The sequence below is a fragment of the Pistacia vera genome, unplaced genomic scaffold (genome assembly GCF_008641045.1).
Source record: "Pistacia vera cultivar Batoury unplaced genomic scaffold, PisVer_v2 Contig21, whole genome shotgun sequence".
NCBI lineage: Eukaryota > Viridiplantae > Streptophyta > Magnoliopsida > Sapindales > Anacardiaceae > Pistacia > Pistacia vera.
Genome location: NW_022196013.1, coordinates 110,567 through 135,874, shown reverse-complemented (window position 1 = coordinate 135,874; position 25,308 = coordinate 110,567). Strand labels below are relative to the sequence as shown.

The following is a 25,308-nucleotide window of genomic DNA, read 5'->3' as shown; positions in this document are numbered from 1 at the left end:
CATGCAATGTTGTTTAATTAGTCTTGTGAAAGGAACCCACTCCCAAATTAATAAGAACTGGGTTGGGTTGTGGGTTTGATATAAATTGGGCTAGACAACAGTCCTTTTGTGGGCTTAGGTAGAATTGTCCTTGGAAAACCGTGCTAGGAATAGTGTAAATATAGGTAAGGGTAATTATGTAATTATGATACAGTAAATATATTAGGGTTGTATATTGTATTTTTTTAATTAAATAAAATATATGAATTCCTTCTCTATGAACATGGTATTAGAGCCAAAACCCTAGGAACCACATATGGCATTTTCCAGCGTCTTTTACGGCTTTTTCGGCTTCTTCCAGTATCGCATGAATAGTGTTGCATGAACAATATTGCATGAATAGTGCATGTGTGTTTTTCGGTGACTAGTCTATCTACTTTTATCTACTTTCTATGTTTTCCGATTTGGTTTCTCTCTCTCTTCGATTTGGTCTGTCCTTGTTTTTTTAGTGATCTGATTTCTGGTCAAATTGTTTCTTTATTCTATTTAGCAATTGTTTGAGTTGTTGGTATCAATTGTTAGACTTGGAAGTGTGGGTTTGGTGATTTGAGTTTTAAAGTCATTTGGCAATGTTGTTTGTTTGTTTGTTTGAATTAAGTAATTGAATTTGATTGTTGGGTTTATTAAGCTGTGATGATTTATTTGGTTGTTGGGTTTATTGAGTTGTGATTTATTGCGAATATGGGAGATTCCAGCAAACATACAGTGACGGAAATCTCAGTCACTCCTTCCACCAAAATTACGGATCGAAAACTATTGGGAAAGCAGAATTTTGTTCATTGGCAATGAACTGTTAGACGATATGTATCTAGCATTGACATGGGGGATCATTTAACTAAGGATCCACCTTCGAAAACAAAGACTAATGAGAAAGCTAGGAAGAAGTGGTTGATGGAGGATGATAAATTGTTCAATCAGATTTAGAACACTTTGGATCCAATGGTAGATGATATTACTAATCATTGTGATACAGTTAAAGAGTTGTGGGAGTATCTTGAGTTTTTATAGGCTAGTCAACAAGAGTTGTCCCATGTTTATGATTTGTTGTTGAGGATTTATCAAGCTAATATGCAAGGAAAGACGTTACTTGAGTACTATACAGAAGTGAAACAAGCTGTTTAAGAAAAAGCAAGCTATATTTCCTATGACTGTAGATGTTGTGATGATAAAAGAACAAGAGGACCAAGTGATTGTGCAATGTTTTCTAGCTGGGTTGATGCCAGAATATGATGTAGTTCGGACATAGCTCCTAACTAGTGACAAACTTCCTTCTTTTATTGATGTTTATGCTTGTCTTTTTAGGGTTAGTAAAAGGGAAAATAAAGGCACCACACAAGATTCTACTACAGATCATGCTGTTTTAGCTAGCATGAAGAGTAACAATGGTAAAGCAAACAAAGGGGTAAGTCAGGATATACGAAGTAGTCGTGGTCATGGTACTCGCATTTGTTTCCATTGTGGTGCTGAGGGACATGTCAAAATGTATTGTTGGAAACTTCACAGGAAGCCTCAGAATGGGCAACAATCTCATAAATATGCCCATGTTGCCACTTAAGATGGCCTCTTACCTACTCCTTCTGTGGTTACTATTCCTACCAATGGGTATGCTTGCCTCACAAAGGTTGCTAGTCATTCGTCATCCATTCCATCGACTGTCGCTACATTGACATAGTTAGGTAATCCTACAGCTTGTGTGTCTACTTCTACTCACAATTCGGTAATTGATTCTGGTGCTACTCACCATATGACGGGTGATACATGTATCCTTTCGTCATTTTCTTTATCTTCTATCACTTTAGCTAATAGGTCTATTGTGTCTATTATAGGGTGTGGTAATGCTAATCCCACCAAATCTATATCTTTCCTCTCTGTTTTGTGTCTTCCCCACTTTCCTTTTAATTTATTATATGTCAGTCAAATCACTAATACATTTAACTGTGGTGTTTATTTTTTCCCTACTCATTATGTCTTTCAGGATCTTGGGACAAAGCTGATTATTGGTAGGGGTTATGTTTCAGGTGGCTTGTACGTGCTTGCTGATATTTCTACTCTAATGCAACAACCTGTTGCATATGCTAGTGATTTATGTGTCCCGGTTTAGAGTCAGTGTCTCATTTTGAATGTGAGTCATGTCAGTTTGGTAAACACCATCGTGTGTCATATAGTTCTAGAATAAATAAACGAGCTGCAGCTCCTTTTGATATTATACATTCAGATATTTGGGGTCCGTGTCTTGTTTTATCTAAGTCTGGGTATAGATACTTTGTTACTTTTGTTTATGATTTTTTCCGTGTAACTTGGCTATATTTTAAGAAAAATCGTTCTGAATTATTCTCTATTTTTTGTGCCTTTTATGCTGAGATACAAAATCAATTTGCCTCCTCTATTAAAATTTTGCAGAATAATAATGTCAAATAATATTTTTCTGCATCTCTTTCTTCTTTTTTGTCCACCAGGGGTATTATTCATCAGTCATCTCGCGTGTATACACCTCAACAAAATGGGGTTGCTAAAAGGAAAAATCTTCATTTGTTGGAGGTCAGTCATACACTTCTTTTTCATATGAAAGATTCCAAAGAATTCTAGGTAGATGCGGTTTCCACTGCTTGTTATTTGATTAATCGAATGCCCTCCTCTGTTTTTGGTGGTCAGATTCCTTATTCTATTCTTTTTCCTTCTCAGTCTTTATTTCCTCTTCCTCTCAAAGTCTTTGGGTGTACTTGTTTTGTTCAGGGTGTTCGACCCACATTTCCTAATTAGATCCTAGGTCTCTTAAGTGTATACTCATGGGTTATACTCATTACCATAAGGGTTATTGTTGCTTTTCTCCTACATAGGGTAAGTATATTGTCTCAGCGGATGTTTCATTTTTTGAAAATACTCCTTACGTAGAATCTTCAGATTCCTCAACTCCTATTGTCTTCGATGATCTTCTTATTTATATCGGTACTCAACATCACTCCTCACCCCCTCCTCGTCCTCCTATTAGTCAAGTCTTTGTTCGTCAGGATAATCAGCAACAACATATGTCACCCATATTGGCCTCTGACTCATTGCCCCTACTGTCAGTCTCGTCCCAGGATCCAGATCGTTCTGACCTTGATTTTCCCATTGCTCTTCCTAAAGGTAAGCATTCTTGTACTTTTCCTATTTCATCTTTGGTTTCTTATACATCCTTGTCTCTGCCCCCCAAGTCTTTTGTTGCATCTTTAGATTCAATGTCCATTCCTAGTTCTATGTCTAAAATGGTTGCTCATGATGGATGGCAGAGGGCTATGGAAGAAGAAATGTTGGCTCTTGAGCATAATAATACATGGGACCTAGTTGACTTACCAACTAAAAAAAAGGCCATTGGGTGTAAATGGGTGTTTGCAGTGAAGGTTAATTCGGATGGATTTGTGACACAGTTGAAAGCTCGGTTGGTTGCTAAGGGTTATGCTCAGACATATGGTATTGATTACTCTGAGACAATTTCTCTTGTTGCTAAAATGACATCTGTACGATTATTGATTTCTCTTGCTGCTTCTCATGGTTGGCCTCTTTACCAACATAATGTTAAGAATGCATTTCTTCATGATGATCTTCTTGAAGAGGTTTACATGGAGCAACCTTTGGGTTTATTGCTCAGAGGGAGTCCGGAAAGGTATGTAAACTCAAAAATCTTTATATGGCTTGAAACAATCTCCACATGCTTGGTTTGGGAGGTTTAGTAGTGTGGTGTCTGAGTTTGGTTTACATAGAAGTGCTTATGATCATTCTATCTTTTATAAGTAGTCTAGTTCCAACATTCTCCTTCTTGTTGTTTATGTTGATGATATTATGATCACAGGTAGTGATAGCGGTGGCATTCATAGTTTGAAAGATTTTTTGGCTTCTAAATTTAACATGAAAGATTTGGGCTCTTTAAAATACTTTCTAGAAGTAGAAGAGGAATTGTTTTGTCTCAACAAAAGTATGTGTTAGATTTGTTGACTGAAACAGGTTTAACTAGAGCTAAACCTTATGATACTCCTATGGTTCCCAATGTGAAATTGAATGATAAGGATGGAGAGGTGTTTTGTGATGCAAAGCGATATAGACAAATTATTGAAAAATTGAATTATCTTATAGTAACCCGTCCAGATATTGCGTTCTCAGTGAGTGTGGTGAGTCAATTTATATCATCACCCATGACACCTAATTGGGATGCTATTCCTCATATCTTGAAATATCTCAAAGGAGCTCCTGGACGTGGAATCGGTTATAGTAATCATGGTCACAATAAAGTAGAAATATTTTCATATGCAGATTGGGTAGGGTCATCTGTAGATAGTTGTTATGTGACTGGATTTTGTGTCTCTGTTGGAGGAAATCTTGTTTCGTGGAAAAGTAAGAAATAACCTATTGTAGCTAGATCAAGTACAGAATCTGAGTATTGAGCTATGGCACAAGTGACGTGTGAACTTATATGGATAAGACATCTTCTTGGAGAAATTGGAGTTGGATCCAGGGACTATGGATTTGTGGTGTGATAATCAAGCAGCAATACATATAGCAAATAATCCAATTTTTCATGAGCGGACAAAGCATATAGAGGTGGATTGTCATTTTGTACGGGAAAAGCTTGAACAAAATTTGATTGCTACTAATTATGTCAGAACAGGGAACAACTAGCTAATATCTTTACTAAATCTCTAGATAGAAAAAGGGTAACTTACATTTGTAACAAGCTGGGTATGATAGATATATATGCTCCAGCTTGAGGGAGAGTGTTAGGAATATTGTAAATATAGGTAAGGGTAATTATGTAATTGTGATATAGTAAATATATTAGGGTTGTATATTGTATTTTTTTTAATTGAATAACATATATGAATTCCTTCTCTACGAACAAACCAGCTTGCCAAGGAAGGGTGCCCAAGCCCTTTATAACCCACATGCCCACCCTTTCCCTTTCAATGTGGGATCCTAAAACACCATCATGCTTCTACAACCGACGTCCATGTCAACCTCTTTACCCTTTGGCTGACTACGCGGATCTCTTTTCCCTTGGGTCTCTATGCCCTTTCTCAGGGTAGCAGCCCAGGCCCAAGGTCAACCTGCCACATTGGTGACATCCACATGGTCGTAGGATCATGCTCTGATACCATTTGATAGGAACTCACTCCCAAATTAATAAGAAGTGGGTTGGGCTGTGGGCCTTTGATAGGAATTGGGTTGGGCAATGGTCTTTTTATGAGCTTAGGTAAAACTCTTCTTGGAAAACCGGCTTGCCAAAGAAAGGTGTCCAAGCCCTTTATAACCCACATGCCCACCCTTTTCCCTTCCAATGTAGGATCCTAACACAAATCATGTAGTCACCCAAGGGGTAAAGAGGCCGACATGGAAATTAGTTGTGGAAGGGTGGTGGTGTGTTAAGAACCCACATTGGAAGAGAAAATGGTGGGCATATGGGTTATAAAGAGCTTGGGCACCCTCCTTTAACAAGCCGGTTTTCTAAAGAGAGTTCTACCCAAGCCCACAAAATGACCATTGCCCAGCCCAATTCTTATCAAAGGCTCACAACCCAACCCAATTCTTATTAATTTGGGAGTGAGTTCCTATCATCTTGACAACGTATAAAAGTGGAAGTAGAGATTTTGGCACTACAATATATAGGTTATTAATTAAATCAAGAAAGCTGAAGACTTCGCCTTCTTGGAAAGATGATGGTCTTGCTTCTTTGGAAGTCATAGGATATCAGGTGGGTGTGGGCAAGTTTTAAAGGCTGGGTTATGGGAAAGCAATTACTACTTCAAGGTTATGTGCTCCAAATGGGGCTCATTACCTTGAACCTTAACATTTGAATTTCTTCAACTTCATCAGGAAGAGATTTCTTGATTTTGGTTGGCACTAGTGATGTGTATAACAGGAGTATGGGTTCATAGAGTGTGAGGAAATTGGTTCAAAAAGCACTAAAATAGACTCAGATAGCTTTGCAAACTAGGGTGATATGGTAATTAGAAACACGTAGGTCATTGAAAAAAGGATAAGGTTGCAAAATGGTTGAGGTTAGGATTAAAAGAGACAAAAGGATAAGGAAATCTCTACTTTGTTATAATGAAAGAGCTAGTGCTAAGACAGAGGTAGTGCGATGGGCGTAAAGAGGAAGAGTAATAGTAATAGAAGTACAAGAATTAATAACAATATAAACAGAACTTGATCTTAAAGAATTTATGTAACAACATCTTGGTTCCATTTCTCATCGTCTTCTCCTTACGGTTTGTGTAACAAAAAGAAGATGAAAAGGTTTAGTAGTAATGGGAAAAAAGAGCCTCAAATCAATAGAAAATTTGATGCTTGTAAATTGTAATTGAATATCTTTTCGCTTGATCTTTAGCGAGTCTGTTGCTTTGGGCTTGCTCCGAACGAGTAAGTTTAACTTTATTATATACAAGTGAGAAGCGCAAGGAGAAAAAAAAAGGGAAGAATCAGCCAAGGAAGTTCGTGGGGGGCGGCTTAATTGGAAACGTTTTAAGGGGAACAATATTCAAAGTCTCTTCTTCACAAGGAGCTATGAGATAAAGTTAATGTATATTCTAAGTCTTGCTCACTATGAGCTATGAAATAAGTTGATGTATATTCAAAGTCTCTAGCACAATATGAGGTATGAGAAAAGTTGATGTATATTAAAAGTCCCTTGCTCAGTATGAGCTCTAGAATCTTCACACGTCGGTAACACTCTATCCCAACATTCGTCCAAAAAGGACTTGAACTGTGTTGAGTTTTTATTATGTTACCAATGCTTCATATAGCTGGGGTGGGAAAATGTAGTTGGGTCCTTTTAGAAAGGAAAAATGTAACTTTCGGAGTCATAATCACATGCAATTTTGGATTTGACATAAAAGAATGAAGTAACAAGCTTGGAACCTAACCTATCCCAAGAAATTTCCATTTCTTGCATTTTAATTAACTTTTCTCTAATCCACTAGCTTCGTGAATCCCTTCATTACTCCCGTGCTCTTTGAAAGACAGGTGTTTGACAATTTATAGCACTTATATCATGATTTACGTGCTTTATTCCAATCACCTATGTTTCTCCATCCATGACCAACTTGATCTTTTATGGTTTGGGGACAGGACAGTAATTTCAGCATTGCCACGTAAGGGATGACAGTTACTTCAAAATGATGAGATTTGAGAATTAATGCCATTTGATTTGGAGAAAGTAAAGTTTGGAATAAATTTAAACATCTTTAATCGAAATAAAATTCATTTTGATAGGTTTTAGATTAACTAATAACACACGCTAAATTTTACCCAATCAAGATTCTTAAAGGCATTCCAATGATGAGAGCTTGGTAGGTTCTATGACATTGGTTAGATTTTTTATTATATGAGAATTAATATAAAGAAGATATTTGATCCCAAAACCTTATCTCTCCCCTACCATCACCCACAGTAGCAACCTGCAACCTCTGTGAATTATCCCACAGTAACAACCTACAAAACTTCGCCACAAAAAAACATGGTTTTCTCCACATTTTTCACTTCACTCTCTTTTCTCTATTTCTCTTCACACACTTTGACTTCTTGGGCAATAATTCTTCAGCTACAACTCCAACTCCAGGTTTAAGTGAAATAGCTTCTTGTAATGCTGAAACTTCTACTCCATCAACATCAAATCATAAGTACAAAAGGTTATAGAAGGATGCTAATTTAAGGGATTTAAAGATTTGCTTTAGCACTAGCAGGTATTATTTTCTATTTTTGTCATTGCAATGTCATTTAAGTTAGTTTTTTTTTTTTTTTTTTTTTTTTGATAATCAAGGTGTCGGGCCAGCTTGGCGCTTCTTGATTAAGTTAGTTTTGGCAATGTATAAACGTGGAAGTAGAGATTTTGGCCAGTTAATTAATCAAGAAAACTAAAGACTTGGCTTTCCTGGAAAAAGGTGATGGTCTTGCTTCCTTCAGTTCTTTGGAAGTCATAGGATCAGGTGGGTGTGGGCAAGTTTTCAAGGCTGAGTTACCGGGAAGCAATGGCAAGATGATTGCTATTAAAAAAGTTGTTCAGTTCAGCCTCGAAAGGATGTCGCGGAGTTGACTGATGCAAATGGTAAGTTATTGAGCAAGAAAATTAGACAAATCCAGCCTGAGATTAATTATTGCAGGTCAAATTAGGCACAAAAACATTCTTCCTTTGTTGGCTCATATATCTCGACCTAACAATCATTTATTTATGTATGAATTCATGAAAAATAAAAGTTTGCAAAATATTTTGAATGATGTTTCACGAGGCAATAGAGAATTGGATTGGCTTACCGAACATAAGATCACACTCGAAGTGACAACTGGAAGTGAATATCTACAAAAAGTCATAGCGCGGTTATTATTTACATAAATTTAAAGCTCACAAACGTGCTATTGGATGATGATATGGAAGCTAGAATCTCTGACTTTGGACTTACAAAGCAAATGCTTGATGCTCAAACACATATCACTACTTCAAATTTGGCGGGAATAGTGGATTTCATAACTCAAGAGTATTATCAAATGCTGAAATTCACTGAAAAGTATTCTACAATGATCATTCTCTATATATTAATGAAAAAATTAGATAAAGACATCATTAGATCATTTAAAGTCCTGTCTATACAAACATATTCTACAATGATAAACAATGGTCATTCTCTATATATTAGTGAAAAATATTCACAGTAGAAGTTTAACAGGCCATTTTCTATTTATCTTACGAGTTCATTATTTTAAACAAGCTTTCACGGCAAAGTTCGCAATAAACTTGTATTACAACTTTCCTCACCAAAATTTTCAAGTATGAATATATGACTACCTATGCAATCGAGATTTGAATTTTCAAGTATTGAATTTCTGCATTTGAGCTATGAGATATTATCATCTGGTACAGCTAGAAAAGGCTTGAAGGTCAGCAACAGTCCAACTACCTCAATGATGTTCAGGATAAAAAAAACCATTTGATCACCTGCATCTCAAGCACACCATTTACTCAAGCTTATTAGATAGAATGTGAAGCTAAAAATAATTAAAACTCAAGACATAAAAGATGACAATTTCGATAACAATTCGAAAGATAATTTGAAACAGGTATATATATATATATATATATATTTCTCTTTTTTAAAAGAAAATTATAGGACCATTGCACCATAGAGACTGCAAATAAATTTATCATCAATAATAGAAGACAAAAGCAAAAGAATATTGGACCAAATCATATATAACATATATTTCAGGTGAAATTCTAATAATTGATTTGGATAAGTGCCTTATTTATCATAAGGGTTGCGAATGAAAAGATTTTAATATAATGAAGGAGATTCAATCGATTCTAATAAACAAAAATGTCTGAATGGCATTCAAGTAGCTGTTATACCTGGAAGAAAGAAAGCATTTAGACGCCTTTGTGCCCAAGCAAAGCTGCATATATTGAGATAATCGATAAACTATAAGAGAAAATCTTGTTGAATAAGTTAACTTGAAAAATATATTGAAAATAATAAATAATAATGATATGCACACACGTATTTCTGAGATTAAATAAACACACATGATTAAGCTATGTCACGCATATTACATATTACAAAAAATTAAATCAGTGCCAAAACAACGAACACTCATCTTAGATGACGTACACATAAGGACTTGATGTTTTGAATTTATGGATTGCTGTGAACTCGAAATTTGGTAGATCTAAATGGCATGTGTTTAGTTATATGCGTTATATGTCAATGGGAGATTCAAAAAGGGAGGTACAACAGTGGTTAATACAAGAAAATATGTCAAGGTGGATGGCATTTAGTGACAAAACCAAGAAGACAAAGATGCTATCTTAGCCACTGAATTCTAGCCATTGAATTCAATGTCTTCAAAATCCATTTTTCTCTCAAACTGACAATTGAAAAACAGATGTAATTCTGCCTGGAATACAATGTTACTAGACATTTCATGATCCCCGACAAGTAAAACAAGGTTTGATACATCAATGGCCAAAACACTATCATTGTAACATGATAGAGGTACTCACTAATGGTTGAAACGAAATATTCTTTCAATAAAACCACCAGTTTCCAAGACAAAACAATTGTGCCCAAACAAATATAGTTTGTAAGATACTTGGTACTTCTAGGGTTTCATATAAATTTTGTTTTTCCCTATGAAACTATTTTTCCAACTTAAAGGGGAAAACAAATAGCATGATCCAATTAAAGATTTAGCATTCAGCATAATACTCATTACATTGATGGTACACTTCAAGCTTACCAGCATTCTTAATTGCACTCAAAGATTATTGCTGAGACTCCAAAAATTCCATGTTGGCTAAGATATGATAAACTATTCAATATGATTATAAATACAAAGAATCTTAATCTAAAGCTCTAACAATGCATATATCAACCACAATACAAACTTCCTGGATAATTTAAAAATATGCTCCACTTAAACCCGCAATATATTTACTTTGACAAAGGTATACATTTACAATTTTTGGCTGGCAAAAAAACACAAATGTCTAATCATTGACCTAAAGGATATGGCTACATAAATTATGTTTACAGTACTCATGCAAAATTAAGAATCCAAATTTTATTATAGGATATTAATTATTTAAATTGTTTGAGTTAATTTGGTTTTACCAAATTTATTTTTCTTATTTGAGTAGGATTTGAATTACTTATTCAACAAAAGACAAGAAAACAATCCACCATCCGTTTTACATCAAGCAGTACATTGAGTAAGTCTCAACATCCATGGATCCATACATCTTGATTAGATAAGACTCAATTTAAAAAAAAAAAAAAAAATTGGATTTGATCAATTATCTCATATGATGATTGAATTATTCTCTTCTCTCTCCAATCTCTTTCAAAGTTGTTACTTTTCTTCTACTTTTCTCCTCTTCATTATATCCTCTCCCTAATTTATATCCTATCATTCTCTGATTGTTTTCCCTTCTTTCTTTCCCTCTCCTTTCTTTCTCCTCCTTGTCCCACATCATATAAGTTTGTTGAATATAATAAATTTAAAATGCAGTCGCAATTTTTCACTCTTCATACCATCACAAATATTTAATTGGAGGGCAAAATCAATCAATGAGACACTTACAGGGCACCTCCTGCAGCTGGACCAGCTGCTTTACATAGGGACATAGCAGACATGGAAATGCCATTAGCAGCTCCTCTTTGCTGTTGTGTCTGACAATGAGGACAAGTAGGACAGTTGACAAGAATGAGAAACTAACTGTAAGTGAGCAATAGAAGCCTAAAGATATAAAAGAAAGAACATATAGGAGAGAAGAGAGCAATGTTACCACTGCTCTGTTCTGCAGAAGGAACAACCCTGTAGTTATCGATACCTGAAAGTGTTAATAAAAGGACAATAAGGTCAGATATATCATAAGAAGAATACACATTCTCAATAATCACCATAAATACTTCCCATCTTAACTCATACTCGCACAAGTGTTTGATAAGAAGTCAGTCATGTATGTATCCATAACTTGCAAGCTGCTGCTTAAATGCTGATGTATCTTGTTTTAGGGAAAAATGAATTGCACAAATATTGAAATAAAAAAAGTTCTGAAAACTTTTTCCTTCTCAAGAAGGATTTAGTGCTACATAATGAATTTAACCAAATTTCATCAAATGTTATGCACATAAGCATACGTGCAGAAACATTTACAAGTTATATTATGAAGTTCTAAAATTCCTCCAAGTGAAAAAAGTTATGCTAGAGATAGCAATAAATGGATAGTTTGGAATATAGAAATAAAATGTGGAAGAACATATTAGAATCCGCATTTGATCCTTAAATGATTACTAAGAAGAATGAATTTCAACTGTCATTGGCTAATAACACTTGGGGTTTAAAAAAATAGTTGGGCCCTTTTCCAATAAGCATGAGCTGTTAGGATTCATTCAACTCCACAAAGCTGGGAAACTTAACTTGAAATCTAAAGAGAAAAATCTCATTACAATGATCCAAAATCATCTAATCAAAACTTTAGCATCAGAAATTGGACCCCAAAAACATAAACCAATGAAGTTGTGGGGAGTCAAAGAAAGCTTCTCCTCCATTAGCTTTTGCCAATAGTAATATCGGAATTTATATAACATATTTTCATTTGAAGCATTCACTCAATAAAAGTAGAACAAGTCATCCGATTATCCTCATCCATATAAGATTAAGAAGTATTTTATATGATCTGAACCAGAAACCATTTGGTCAGCATCTTAGCCATCATGCAAGCTTAACAATTGGTGAAGAACACCTGAATCTAACAGCATTACATATGACAGTCAACCATCACAACCCAATGATCAAAATACTTCAAAATTACATATTAAAGCAAACAGGGGAAAAAGATATCCCAATCGAAACATGCACTTACACATATCAGATTCTTCAGAAAAGATGCGGAGTTCACCACTAGTGTGAGGGTGATGCCTGTTAGCATAGCTATATAGGGGTAACTAGAGAGCAATGGAATGGTTAAGACCTTCGTATGAAACAAACAAAAAGTCAAAATGAATTCACAACCAAATGAGAGAAAACAGAATTAATTAATTAGATATGGGATAAAAGACATACTGCTCCAATGCGAGAAACCATGACGGCTCCCAAATTTCTCTCTAAAAGTGGGTAAAAAAGTAGCTGAAAGACAAGCAGTCCAAGGCCTAGTAGTTTGCAAGACAACAAAATAACAAAAAAAAAAAAAGGTTAGTGATCATTTTGCTTTTTTATATATAAATTATGGCAACTTCAATTTTTAATTAAAAATTCAACATGAATCCTAGTCATTCATCCTAATCAACAAATTCAAAAGGTAGTTACTTTTAATGTCATCTCAACAACTTTCTATACTCTTGGATTAGTATATATGAATGCTCCACCATTGGTGTTAAATTTCTAAGTCACTATCTGTATAACTAATCTATTCTTAGACTTTCTGAAACTAGTCTGTTAAGTTAACGTTTGGCTGAAACTTAAAACTGTCAGTAAGAGCACAATAATATTATTAAAGCTCTGACACAATCCACATTTTGTGTCTTTAGAAGTCATATATATATACATATAAAAGCGAATACAATTTGTAGTAAAGTTCTCCCATTGAAAGATCAACATTTAAGACACTTGAGGACACATCTCAGATGTTCCCACGCATAACACTTGCATAGAAAGTAATAAGAGATTAAACAATATATCTAGAATCACTGGGCTGATAAGAGATTTGTTGTCAACACATACAAAAAGATCTTATCTACTCAATGTTTTCATCATCTGTGTATCTCTTACTAGCAAACAATCTGTCAATCATATTGGAGTATTAATTTCTTATATTTGTAATTCAAAGGTATAGAATACACAGCTGTGCCCTAGTGTCTATCTTATGGAAAAAGCCAACATCCTGTATCCCATTTTATAATGAAACTCATTTCTGTTTCAGTAAATGATAGAAGATAAGCTCAAAAACAACACAGTTGAGAACCTATGTAACAAACTTTATATAGCATTTGCAACCAAAGACCAGAAGTTTTAATACAAACTAGCATAATTGTATTCTGAATTAAATTAGCATGTAGAACTATATCTACTATACCCATTACATTATAGCTTATCGTTTGGTTAAGCTGCTTGTTAAACCAGCATGCGAAGGAAAAAGTTAGCTCCATCTACAAAAACTTTTCGGTTAGACTAGTAAACAATCACTCTCATTTTCTTTTCTTCTTTTTTCTTCTTCTATAAGCTCAGTGATCAACCCCATCATTAGGCTGTCTGATCCAAACCTACTTTAACTTAACCCACAATGTTACTCAAAACATTGATTTGGATAATTATGTAATTCTGCATCTATCAAATTTGTGCAGTGTGTTACGAGAAAACTTTATGCAGTCAAAACTAAAATTTTACATCTAATCAAGATATATTCATCATTTACAGGTTTTGAGAAAAAGAATATAGGATCACAGATTGTGCAGATAATAGTTGGCGTACTAGCAATTGCTTTCGGAAAATTGATCAGGATAGTTGCAAAAAAAATCAATCAGTCCTGAACAGGCAGTGCAGCATGAAGAAAAATGCAAGGAAATCAGCAAAAACAGAATAAAAAGAAAAATATAGATGAGGAAAGAAAGGAATGAAAAAGAAATCATTAGGAAAAATTCTGTCCACTTTTTGTTCCAAAAGAATTAACACATCCAAATATATCAAAAGATTTCAACTTGCCATTTTTCTTATCTCGTTTACCTTTTTGTTAAAGGCTTAAAAATTTAAGTGACTGAAAAAAGGCAATAAGAAAAAAAAAGGGGAGAAAAGTAAAGAAGAGCGCAACACTGAGAGAGAATTTCTGAGTAATCAAAGTTTGTTTATATTTGCTAGGTTCGACCAACTTAATTGCTGAGGAAAACATAACAGCTCGAATTCCTGACTGTGGAAACCCATGCACTAGAAAAAAAAATTCTAATTATAGAATATATATAAATCAAGAGGGGATTCTTATATGAAAACTGATCAAACGCACAGTACTAATATGTGTATACCGGAAACTGCAAGAACTTCACCAACATCTGCACTTGAGAAGCTCAACCCCCCATTCTTCCTGGGGCTGACAGCCCATAATGAGAAAATCTGAAAAAATAATTAAATAAAATAAAGATATAAGACCAAGATATCTGAGAAGAAGTTAAAGAATACTAAAGAATAACAGTGCTAGACTACAGAGTAAAAAAGGAAGAAGAAGAAGAAGAAGAAAAGTCCTCTTTTTAGTGACAGAAAATTTGGGTCCAAGTAAATTCATCTTACCAAAAAAGTGAGAAACCTCTAAGAACCTAAATTTTGGGTAACAAAGAGTTATGAACCTAATATAAACATGTTGCAGTAGCAGTGACTTTGGCATCTACCTAAAGTTAGGGTCCAACTAAATCAATTTGGCATCCCAGGTCAAGGTGCCAAGGAACTGAAACATCATTTGTTCACATTCATTGATAATGGTTACTCACTAAAGTAAGAAGCTGAAATTTAGTAGGACTTAGTACAGGAATAATTTAGCACCAGTTTCATTTGTGCCAGAAAACAAAGACAAATGAAATACAAAATCTTGGACTTCTGTTTTTATATTTTGAGGATCTGTTAAAACTCATTTATCCATATGACCAAAGGATTTGCAAATAATCCTATAAGAATTTTCTAACCAGTTATTCATCACAAAAAAGTAAAATGCGCTATGGATTATGAGGGTCATATGATGTTGCAAGATTTTTTTTATGCAACGAATTATTTTCAAAAAATAAATAGTTTAAAAAAGAAAATTACCTCTGAATAGGCCATATCATGAAGTTGGAAAACACAATAGACGATGATAGATGACATTAACGGCCAATTTTTCAAAAGGCTTTTTTGTGAGGCACATCTTGGCTCAGTAATCTGCACTTTTTCATCCATATTAGACTTGGACAAGGTTGCCTCTAGAGCATCATATGAGTCATCTAATGCTTCATCACATTCTTTATGGCTGTGGAGTGTCTCCTGCAACAGTACAAAACTTCAGATTCTTTAGTAAACTATTTCTATTTCTGAACCCAAAAAGAAAAGGAAAAAAAAAAGAAGGATTCAGACTCCACTTTACTTATTTTAGCACCTATCCAAAGACATGTATCCATAATATCAAGAGTAGCATTTAACATATTTAAGCCCATCACGTAAGAAGATGGAGAACAAATATTCAGAGAAGGCTAGAAGAGTCTAAGAAAAAAAATAAGAACAAAGTTGGGATTGATTGTGTTCCATAGTGTGCCCCCTTTTTAGATGGTTTACTTTTGTAGTAGAAGGTAACTAATCTACAATCTAATTTTTTTAACATAAATATACATATATATAAGTTTCTTATAAAAAAATACTGTTCTATTCTATTTTCCAAAAATACTTGTTTTCGATGAAATGTACCTTTAGAAATGCAGAAGCTACTGAGAATATTTTGTTGCATACTCCTTAGTAATAGAATATTTGACAGCAAGTCAAAAAGTTCATATGGAAGTTGCTACTGGAGGTGGTTGAAATTCGGAATTATGTCATGCCTTTTATTTCTGAAGAAGACTGCCTTATCACTTCAAGGTGTTGGAGAAATAATTTTTACATGAACATGTTTTGCGTTTCTTGTACTATCTGACAATTTGAATAATATGTACTTAATGCATCTTCCATTTAGTAAAGATGATGATATAAACATCCCTCATAATGTTATTCACAGCAAAATTTGCTGCATATTCATATGCTTAAGTCCATAACAAGGATAGCTAACCACAGTGGTTTAACACTACAATAACACCCATCCAAGAACCTTCTTATCTAGGGTTAACCAGGTACCTTCATGAGAAAGACATGTTGATGCTAGATTTAGTTTAGATGGTTTCCCTAAATAACAAGTTTAGTACATGAGCCCTCATACTAGTTAAACTACTGTCCATAACCAAAAAAAAAAAAAGTGAGAACTGAAGTGCAATTATTCATGTAAAACTGATAAATGAAATACAACAGGGACATTCTTTGCAACTGATTTCTGAAACCAAAAGGAATTGCATAAGAAGATTTCTTTGAAGCAGGAACAAATACTAGGACATTCAAACAACCTGAACAGAGTTGACGTTATCCACTCGACTTTTCAAACCCTTTCTTATTCTTTTTGACCATGAAAAAGAATGTAAGAAATTATTAAGAAGACCCCATTCAAGATAGAATGAGCAAAACTGAACAGAAACATTAAAAACTACATATATTATTATATGAATAACAAAAAGATAGATGTTAGAAATTACCGGGAGATAACAGCAAATAATAAACACGCCTAGTGAGAACACAGATATGATAAGGCAAGGCAAGAAGTATGGGAACCTGCAATATCGTTTCATAATTTGTAAAGTTAACTTAGTTAAAATTGTCAAAACAGGGCAAAAAACAATAAATAAAAGAATTCAGTGGAAAGGCTATTGTGCACCTTCCGAAAAGGGAATCTTTAGAAAATACACTTGGATATTTCTCTGCAGGCTAAAGTACCAATCCAGCAAAAGCCAAAAGATTAATAAGTTAGATGCATAAAAGATAAAATGAAATAAGCAAAACAATATCAGAATCAGTCATGAAAATTATGGGATGGAATCAAGTTTCAAAACTTATTTTCCAGAATTCTTATTTGAATTGCTTTCAAGAGCCCAAACTGGAGGCAGTGAAAGGAGCAGGAAGGATCCTGTTAAAATGTCTTATTGTCATGGGCTCAATTCCACGGAGAAATAATGGTAAAGTTAAAAGGAAAAACAATTACAATAACGGGAAGCGCACAACGATACATGTGTTCGGTTTTAGCCTATGCCTACTGTGAAGACAAAGAATAATTTTTCTATCAAAGTGGAATAGACAAACTTTGGTAGGATAACTCTGAGAAACCAAAAATCCCAATAAACCCAATTTTCTATCAACCTCTCTTTGCGTCTCTAATACTTGAGTTGCTTTGCATTTATGATGCCCTTCATATTTATAGTGAATGGAGACAAAAAATTAAAAAATTAAAAATTATTCGAATGGTGGATCTCATGCCCTTCATACTTATAGTGAATAGGAGCACTTATACTGCCCTTCAGTTTTTGAAAATGGAGCAGGTAACCACCATTTGATTAGTTATAAAGGTGATAGATGTGAGGCAAGGCAGCACAAGACATGATCTGAATATTAAATGCCATCTACACTGTCAAATAAACAGACCAGGGTAATTCTTTTGACAAAAGTGGCTCAAATAACCTCACCGAGCCAATTGAAGCCAAGCTCAAACTTCTCTTAATCTTACAGAAATCCATACGAACTTAACAAACTGGAGCTGTGACTTTTTTCCATTTTAAGCTGCAGTAAAAATAGCCAAGCTTCTGCTCAGCTTAGCTTGTTTGCATCCCGATTATAGTCACGATATATTTGTTGATTCACAATTTTCAAACATTTAGAAATACATCTTTCATTAATCCAAAGAAATATACCTGTGCAAGAAAGCCACCAATAGCTGGACCAATGACTAATCCAATGCCCCATGATGTGCTAATCTAAAATGAAAATTCTACATTTAATATTGTTATCATCTTTCAAGAATCAATAAATGAAAGACATATATAGATGGATAAATGAATAAATATATATGTGTGTACATTAATTTAGTTACTTCTTACAATGGACATTCCCAAAGCTTGATACTCCTTACGGCAAACTTCAGAAGCATATGCCTGCTCAAATTAAAAAAATAACTGTATGGTTAGAGTATCTCAAATTACGGGAAGGATTGCAAAAAAAAAAAAAAAAGTTCATCAGTTATCTATACAAGATAAACATCAACTCTACACCATGTTAGTGGCTAAGTGGCACAAACAAATGCAAATATGTCCTAAATATATATCATCACTGAATCTTCCAAATACTGGTGCACGGATTGGCAGTGAGAAGAAACCACACAATCAACAAGGCAGCCAGAGATTTCATAAGCAAAGACAAACATGTGCAGGCTAAGACCAAGCTAAACTCAGAGTTTACAAAGAAATAACAGGTTTATTGAGAACCCAAGGCTCAGCCACATATAGACAAAGTGGAACAGTAAGATAAATGGGACCAGAGATTGCTTGAGTGGCACCTAAGTCTACCATAACATATCATGTACATATAAAACCATATAATTGCTTAGTACGATTATTAATAATGACCCACAAGGACATGACCTGCTAAAACTTGCACAGTTCCTGTCCAGCACACCTAATCCTCTCTAAAAATGTGTTGGCACCAAGCAAACAGCATTTAACTGTTAGAACGTTCAGATATGCATAAGTTGGGAGCAACTCTACAAATCAATCAATAAGCAGAGACATAGATTTTGGAAAAAACTGTAACAGCTCGAATATCTAATTCTGAAGTAAGCGACTTACCCTCATTGGACCAAGCATACCACACAAACTTCCAAGAAGAAACCTTGCAGAAACTGCCATCCAAAAGTTTGTACTAAGGCCGAAGAGAGTGTTGAAAATAACACTGCAATAATAATCAATATATGTATAATAAAGTACAGATGATGGATATGAAAAGTTCTATTTCATATTTTACAGGCTCATCAATGAACAATATTCAAAAGATTTATATTAAAAAAAAAAAAAAGTGTCCAGCACTAGCAGTACTAACATAGCCATCGCACCAAACATAATGACAGGTTTTCGACCATAGCGATCAGCTATCATTCCCCATAGGATAGAAGTCAATGCTCTTCCAAACATAAATGCAGATCCTTCAAGTGAGATGAAAAAATAATGAGAAAACCACTAAACAAATTCTTCACTTACATACAGCATCAAAACAAATAACAAGTACAGAATTTATGCTCACCCACATAACCAGCATAGTAGCCAATATCTTCCTCCCTTTTTGCAATATGGAAATCCCTTATCTGCAGTAAGTGAAAATCCAAGGACTCCACATAAATAAACATAAAAACAATTTGGCAATACATTTACATGTAGCTCCAAGTCATTTCAAAAATTGGCTGCAGATTTTAAAATCGACACAGGATGATCGGAACCATGATAAACAGCTCTGTGCTGCAATAATGAAATCATATTTCAATTCTTTTTTTTTTTCTTTTCGTTTTACTTTATCAAACAATCCCCATAATACCAGATAACCCAAAGCCACTCTCATGAATGAACATAATTTAGAAAAGAAACAAACAAGACATTTATTTTGTTTTGCCATAGAATATAATCTCTTAAAAATAATCACTTAAAGAACCAACATGCTTACCATGAAATATAGGAAAGGGAAAAGGCATGATATAGGCAAAGCTGCAAAAGTTAAACCAAAGAGGATATCGTCAGAGATTCAGTTCTTCAGGATAAATAATATATGGCAGAAAAAGAACCACCACTGTTGTTACCAACAAAGACGAACATGTAAATAAAATCATTTTGGTCAAAAAAAAAAAAAAAAAAAAAAAAGAAAGAAAGAAATGTCAGAATGAAGTTTAACATGTTCATCAGAAACTTTTACTTCTCTTTGGAAATAGTTTCTACCAAAAACAGAGGACATAGAAATATCACACCAAATATGTTATCGCATAAAATACATTTGACATGCATGAAAGACTGTTTCCAGGTTTTCTCGCTCAAGATATAAAGTGTGATTTGATTACAAACAACCAAAGGATGACTTAATCCTAATCAGATATTATTGTCACTACATTTTCAAAGGTGAAAGAGGACACCACAATTCAAGAAACAAAAAGAACAAAATTCAGAATACAAACTTCATAAACAAAAATAATTACACCAAGTCCCATTTATTTAAAATTGATTATTTCACTAATAATATTTGTCTGCGTACAAAATTCTGAGAAGAAGGAGGACAATAATAAACCTTGTATTTATAATTAACTGAACAAAAAATAATCTAATTAAAGCACACAAGCGGATAAAACGAAAAAAAGAAAGCTAACTCTTCAAAAGTTTAAACATTCAACAAGTTTATTTAATTTGAAAAACAATTCAATGATATATTATATAGAACCATTTCAAATATAAGCAAACATCCCGTAATTCTAAAAGCCAATGATATATCTACCAACAAAATCTTCTATAAATTTATATTTTTTTCTTGGTTGGAGTTTGTGTTCCAACTGATTCTTTCATCATTATCAATCTAACAATCAATCACCCCGGAAATATCCAAGCAGAATGAAGAATTCCACGTTTATACCAAGTGAAGATTGGCATAATTCCATTGCATTATAGTTACCGTTACTTATATTAAACAAGTTCTATTCTTTGCCAGTTAAAAATTTGCAATGTAATCCAGCTCTTAATTTCCTACGATAATCATCACAATCTACCATAAGTAAGTAAAACCTCGCCCTTGAACTATTACATAAAACCTGTATTTCACTGTTCTCTACTTCACTTGAAAAAAATACAAAGATAGAGATGAATACCTGCGCAGAGAACTATAACCCAAACAAAGAATAAATGCCTGAAAGGAACAGCAGAGTTTGATTCTTTCAAGAGTTCAATCTCACAGCCAGGGCAATTCTCATAATACTTTTTCTTCTTCTTCAGTAACCGTTCTCTTACATCATGATCATCATTCTCTCCCATATTTTCTTTCTTCCAATTCTAATTATTCTTCTTCTTCTCACAACTCTCTTATCTAACCAAATGCAAAACCAATTTCGTCGAAACTACCAATCTCATTCTTAAACGCGCTTTACGAATCTCTTTTCTTTACTTGGAAATTGCGGCTCTCACACAGCTCTTTTTCGGTTCAGATTTTGAGTGGGCCCTAATGTGACTTCTAACGGATTAAAATTTAAAAATGAAAATCTAACAAACAAAATATTTTATTATAAAATATTAATTTTATAATTATTCATGACCATCATTGATCTAGAAAATAAAATAAGCTTTGACTAGTTAATTAAATACATAATAATTGTGAATTTATTTGAGAATGGAGATATTGCCAAACAAAAATTATTCAGTCTTGATCAAATCATCAAAGGTGTGGTTCTTCACTTCCTTGAATATATTCCAACTTTAATTTCGGGCAATCAAAGCCAAAGGGCATTAATTCTCAAATCTTCACCCTTTTTTCCTTTTTCACATGCTTAAACAGGAGAGGAGAAAACCCACTTTTCTGTAAACTTGTGTTTCACAATATTGACTGACTAATAGTTGTTCAACATTCAACAATTAAGTAACTTGACTTTATTAATTATTTAGTAACATTCCTTATATTATAAATTATTTCGTTTAAACTTACATAAAGAAATGAGAATAAATCAATAAATGAAAAATCCTAAAAAAAATAAAAAGGTAAAATCTTTGGAAATTATGTGGGGAAATTTTATTTTATTTTATTTTTTTTTTTTTTTGGTGACCGGAGGTGTCCGAGCCGGCTTGTGTGTACCTCAACTAGTCCTCCAAGGTCCTAAAGTTGACAGTCGTATAAATCCCCTCAGTGGTGAGCCCTGTTAGCAACCCAGATGGATCGATCGAACTCAAAACCTCTTGAATAATATATCCAAGAGTAACCTAGTGGTGGTTAATTATGTGGGGCTTTTATAATTAGGTTGTTTGTGGGAAATGTTGGAAACAAATAGAAAGAAAGAAGAATAGGTGGATAACAATCTTGTTTATTTTGTTTGGATTGAAAGCTAAACTTTCATCCCTTACGTGGCAAAGTTGAAATTACTATTTTGACCATCTGCATCTCAACCCCAAAAAAAGGATCGAGTTGGGTCATGGGCAAGGTTTTAAAACCCGACCCTAGGAGTGACCCGGTCAGGTCACTGGGTTGACCGGTCGAAAGCGGTTGAACCATGATGTCATCATGTTGATGTCAGCGTGATGACATCCTTCTAACGTCAGCATGACATATTAAAAAATAATGAAAATGCGGTTCAACCGCTGGGTCAAACCAATTGGACCAACGGTTTATAACAAAAAATCTGATCCAACCACGGTTCAAACTGAATTATTTAATATTTCCTGTTTTTTAGTCAAACTGACCTGGCTCGATCACTAGTTCCTAGTTCAACAAGTCAGGTCGGGCCAGGTTTTAAAACCATGGTCATAGATAGGTTGTCGAGATTATGGGCACTCACGTATTTACATATCTATCATCTAATTTTATTTATCATAAAATTTAGATAAATATATTTTTCTTAATAATTTATAATTATAAGAGTTTTCTTGAACTATATAAAAGATAAACTATTTTAAAATAATGTTATTATAAATGAATCAAATCTTTCAATCTTAATAATAATATGAACAGAATTATGCCTATGAAATTCTAATTAATTCCCATTTTATGAAAGAAAAGCTCGATGTATTTTAAGAAGCCTAACCTAATTAATTATTCCTATCGTTCAATTTTAATGAAAGAACAAAATATTATTATTTAAGAGTTCGAAAGGAATTATTCATTTAAGGCGCCAAATGATGTCATATCGGTATATTTTGGAATTTTATTAACAATTGTATCAAGCATTTCACCTAAGAAAAGGTCAAAGTATTTCAAATTGAGGACTCTAAATTAATTAAATTCTTCTTCTTTTGTCATTTATTTAGAATAATTTTCATGACATTACTATAAACATTTAAAATTCCACTCTTTAAATAAAATTAATATTTATAATTTTCTAAACCACGAATTACTCCCATGTTATACTAAATAAATATGAAATGTTAAATTATAGAAATTTATTTTAATCAATTTAAGCCACTTAAGTCCTAAATAATTCTATGGCTCCACCAATGTTTATCCCACTCATTAACCAAAGTTTATTACTTGTAAATAAATAAATAAACTGTTGAAGTGAAGCCGATAAAACGCTATCGCATGGTGCTCAAAGTGACTAAGTGATGCGTTGCCGTTTTGGGTTTTCTACTTGAATGAATCCTAAACGTTGATTTCATCTGATCCAATGGCTACTCTTCTCCATCTGGTCAACATTATATAAGCAATCCCAAAATGCAGATTTTTACATCAGTCTTCCTCTCTCTTTCGGGAAAAATAATGAGTGCTCTCTATATTTTTCATTTTTCAGTCCAAAATCAGTGCAGTGTCAGTGAGTGGGTGATTCATTCTTAGTCATTTTACGAGGTTTGTTTGTTCTCTAAAAAATTAGAGATATCAGAAAGAGTTTTTTTAGATTAGGAGTTATAAAATGAGTTTTGGTTGTGAATAAGTGAAAAATTGGTTGATCTTTGTTTTTGTAAACTGTAAGTTCTTGATTAATTAGTGCATTGAGCCCCAAATATTCTGGAGCTCAACGTAGATGTAATCTATCTAATCTTAGATAGGTGGATCACGATAAAAATCTTGTTTTTGTTCTTGATTGTGTTATTATGTGGATTGTTTTGGTTGTGTAATTGATTGATATTGGAGATTAATTAATAGGCTTGGATCTTACCATAAACATATCAAACAACTCTAAAATACTCATATATTATTGAGAGAACTGAAACATAAAAACAACTAGCTACGAATAAAAATATAATTAAAGAATACAAAAATATATTGTTCTATTTCTCTAAAATATATTCGAAAAACGCCATGATTATTGAACAAGAATTAGAAGCAAAGTGATAAGAAATGAATAGCAAAGATTCAATGCTCTACGTACCTGCGGAGAGAACAACAATACCCACATAGAGTAAATACTTAACAGGAACGCCATGATTGGTAGCTTTAAGTTTCTCAACTTAGCAACCTTCACACTTCTCATAATACTTCTTCTTCAGCAATCCTTCTTCCGTCTTCTTCTCCATGATCTCGATCTCTCACTCGTCAACTCTCTGTATTGTGTTCTTGTGTTAGATCAAATTTGGTTTATTTCTCTATCATTTTGAAAAAGTAGATTTGATAATTGGTTGAAACTAGAAACCCCAACCTATAGCTGTCAGTCAATATACACCATGCATGCTTATACAAACGCATATGCAGCTGAATTTGATTTTTGGTTTTTATGTGAATATGTACAATCATCAACACTTGGCCTATTCGTAATGTTGTCACTAGTTGGAAAATGAATTAATTGGTATTTCATTTGGGGTGGCTGCCTCCAATTAATAATGAAATAATACGTACGCCAATATGCCACCAAGTTATGTCTTCTGTCTCAACAGTAGGGCTGCTTCAAATAATTGTGTCGCTGTCTCCGTAAAGAGAAAATCTACCCTACCCCAGTTGTTGGTAATTGGTTGGTACCACAAGCCATTAATAAGTTTACATATATTAATTTTATTGAAAATTATATGAGTAGACAACTGTTTCCCACCCAAGGTTTGCTTTAGTCGGTCATTATACGAGTAGACAACTTTTTCCCACCCAAGGTTTGCTTTAGTCGGTCTTAGGTATTAATGAAATATAATCTTTGAATAGAAAAATAGTATTTTAAAATTTTTTGGGTGGAAAAGTGTCACTAGGGCAAATAGTAAGAAAAAGTTGTTTACTCAAAATCATATAATACAATTGAGAATTAAACGGAAATAATGCATAAATTAAAGAGCAAATAGAAAGAAATCATATATTATATCCTAAAATAAAGGAAATAAAAAACAAATGATGTTGACAGGGTGTTTACCAATTGATTTTTCGGCCAATTATGCATTCGGAAAACCGAATAGATACTACCAAACAACATTTATTAACATTTATCAAATCTATTGAAAAGTTTCATCCTAATTTTATCAAGAGTACTAATTA

General features: G+C 33.6%; 1 protein-coding gene across 2 annotated transcripts; it reads right to left on the bottom strand.

Moving 5' to 3' along the window:
• Window positions 1-8,686: 8,686 nt before the first annotated feature.
• Window positions 8,687-24,422, bottom strand: LOC116129225 (protein ZINC INDUCED FACILITATOR 1-like). Of its 2 annotated transcripts, none has more exons than XM_031414975.1 (17): window positions 24,227-24,422; window positions 19,846-19,886; window positions 19,432-19,492; window positions 19,231-19,333; window positions 18,981-19,083; window positions 18,237-18,290; window positions 18,051-18,113; window positions 17,024-17,073; window positions 16,845-16,920; window positions 15,346-15,558; window positions 14,574-14,661; window positions 12,625-12,710; window positions 12,425-12,532; window positions 11,345-11,389; window positions 11,140-11,228; window positions 9,410-9,453; window positions 8,687-8,998 (listed from the first exon to the last, which is right to left on the bottom strand). In XM_031414975.1, exons 2-17 carry the CDS (start codon window positions 19,846-19,848, stop codon window positions 8,898-8,900), a joined length of 1,287 nt encoding a protein of 428 aa, XP_031270835.1. In that variant the 5' UTR covers window positions 19,849-19,886; window positions 24,227-24,422; the 3' UTR covers window positions 8,687-8,897. The 2 variants fall into 2 exon arrangements, with proteins under 2 accessions (XP_031270835.1, XP_031270834.1); XM_031414974.1 differs by lacking the exon at window positions 24,227-24,422 and adding an exon at window positions 21,029-21,348.
• Between the last annotated feature and the right edge of the window lie 886 nt (window positions 24,423-25,308).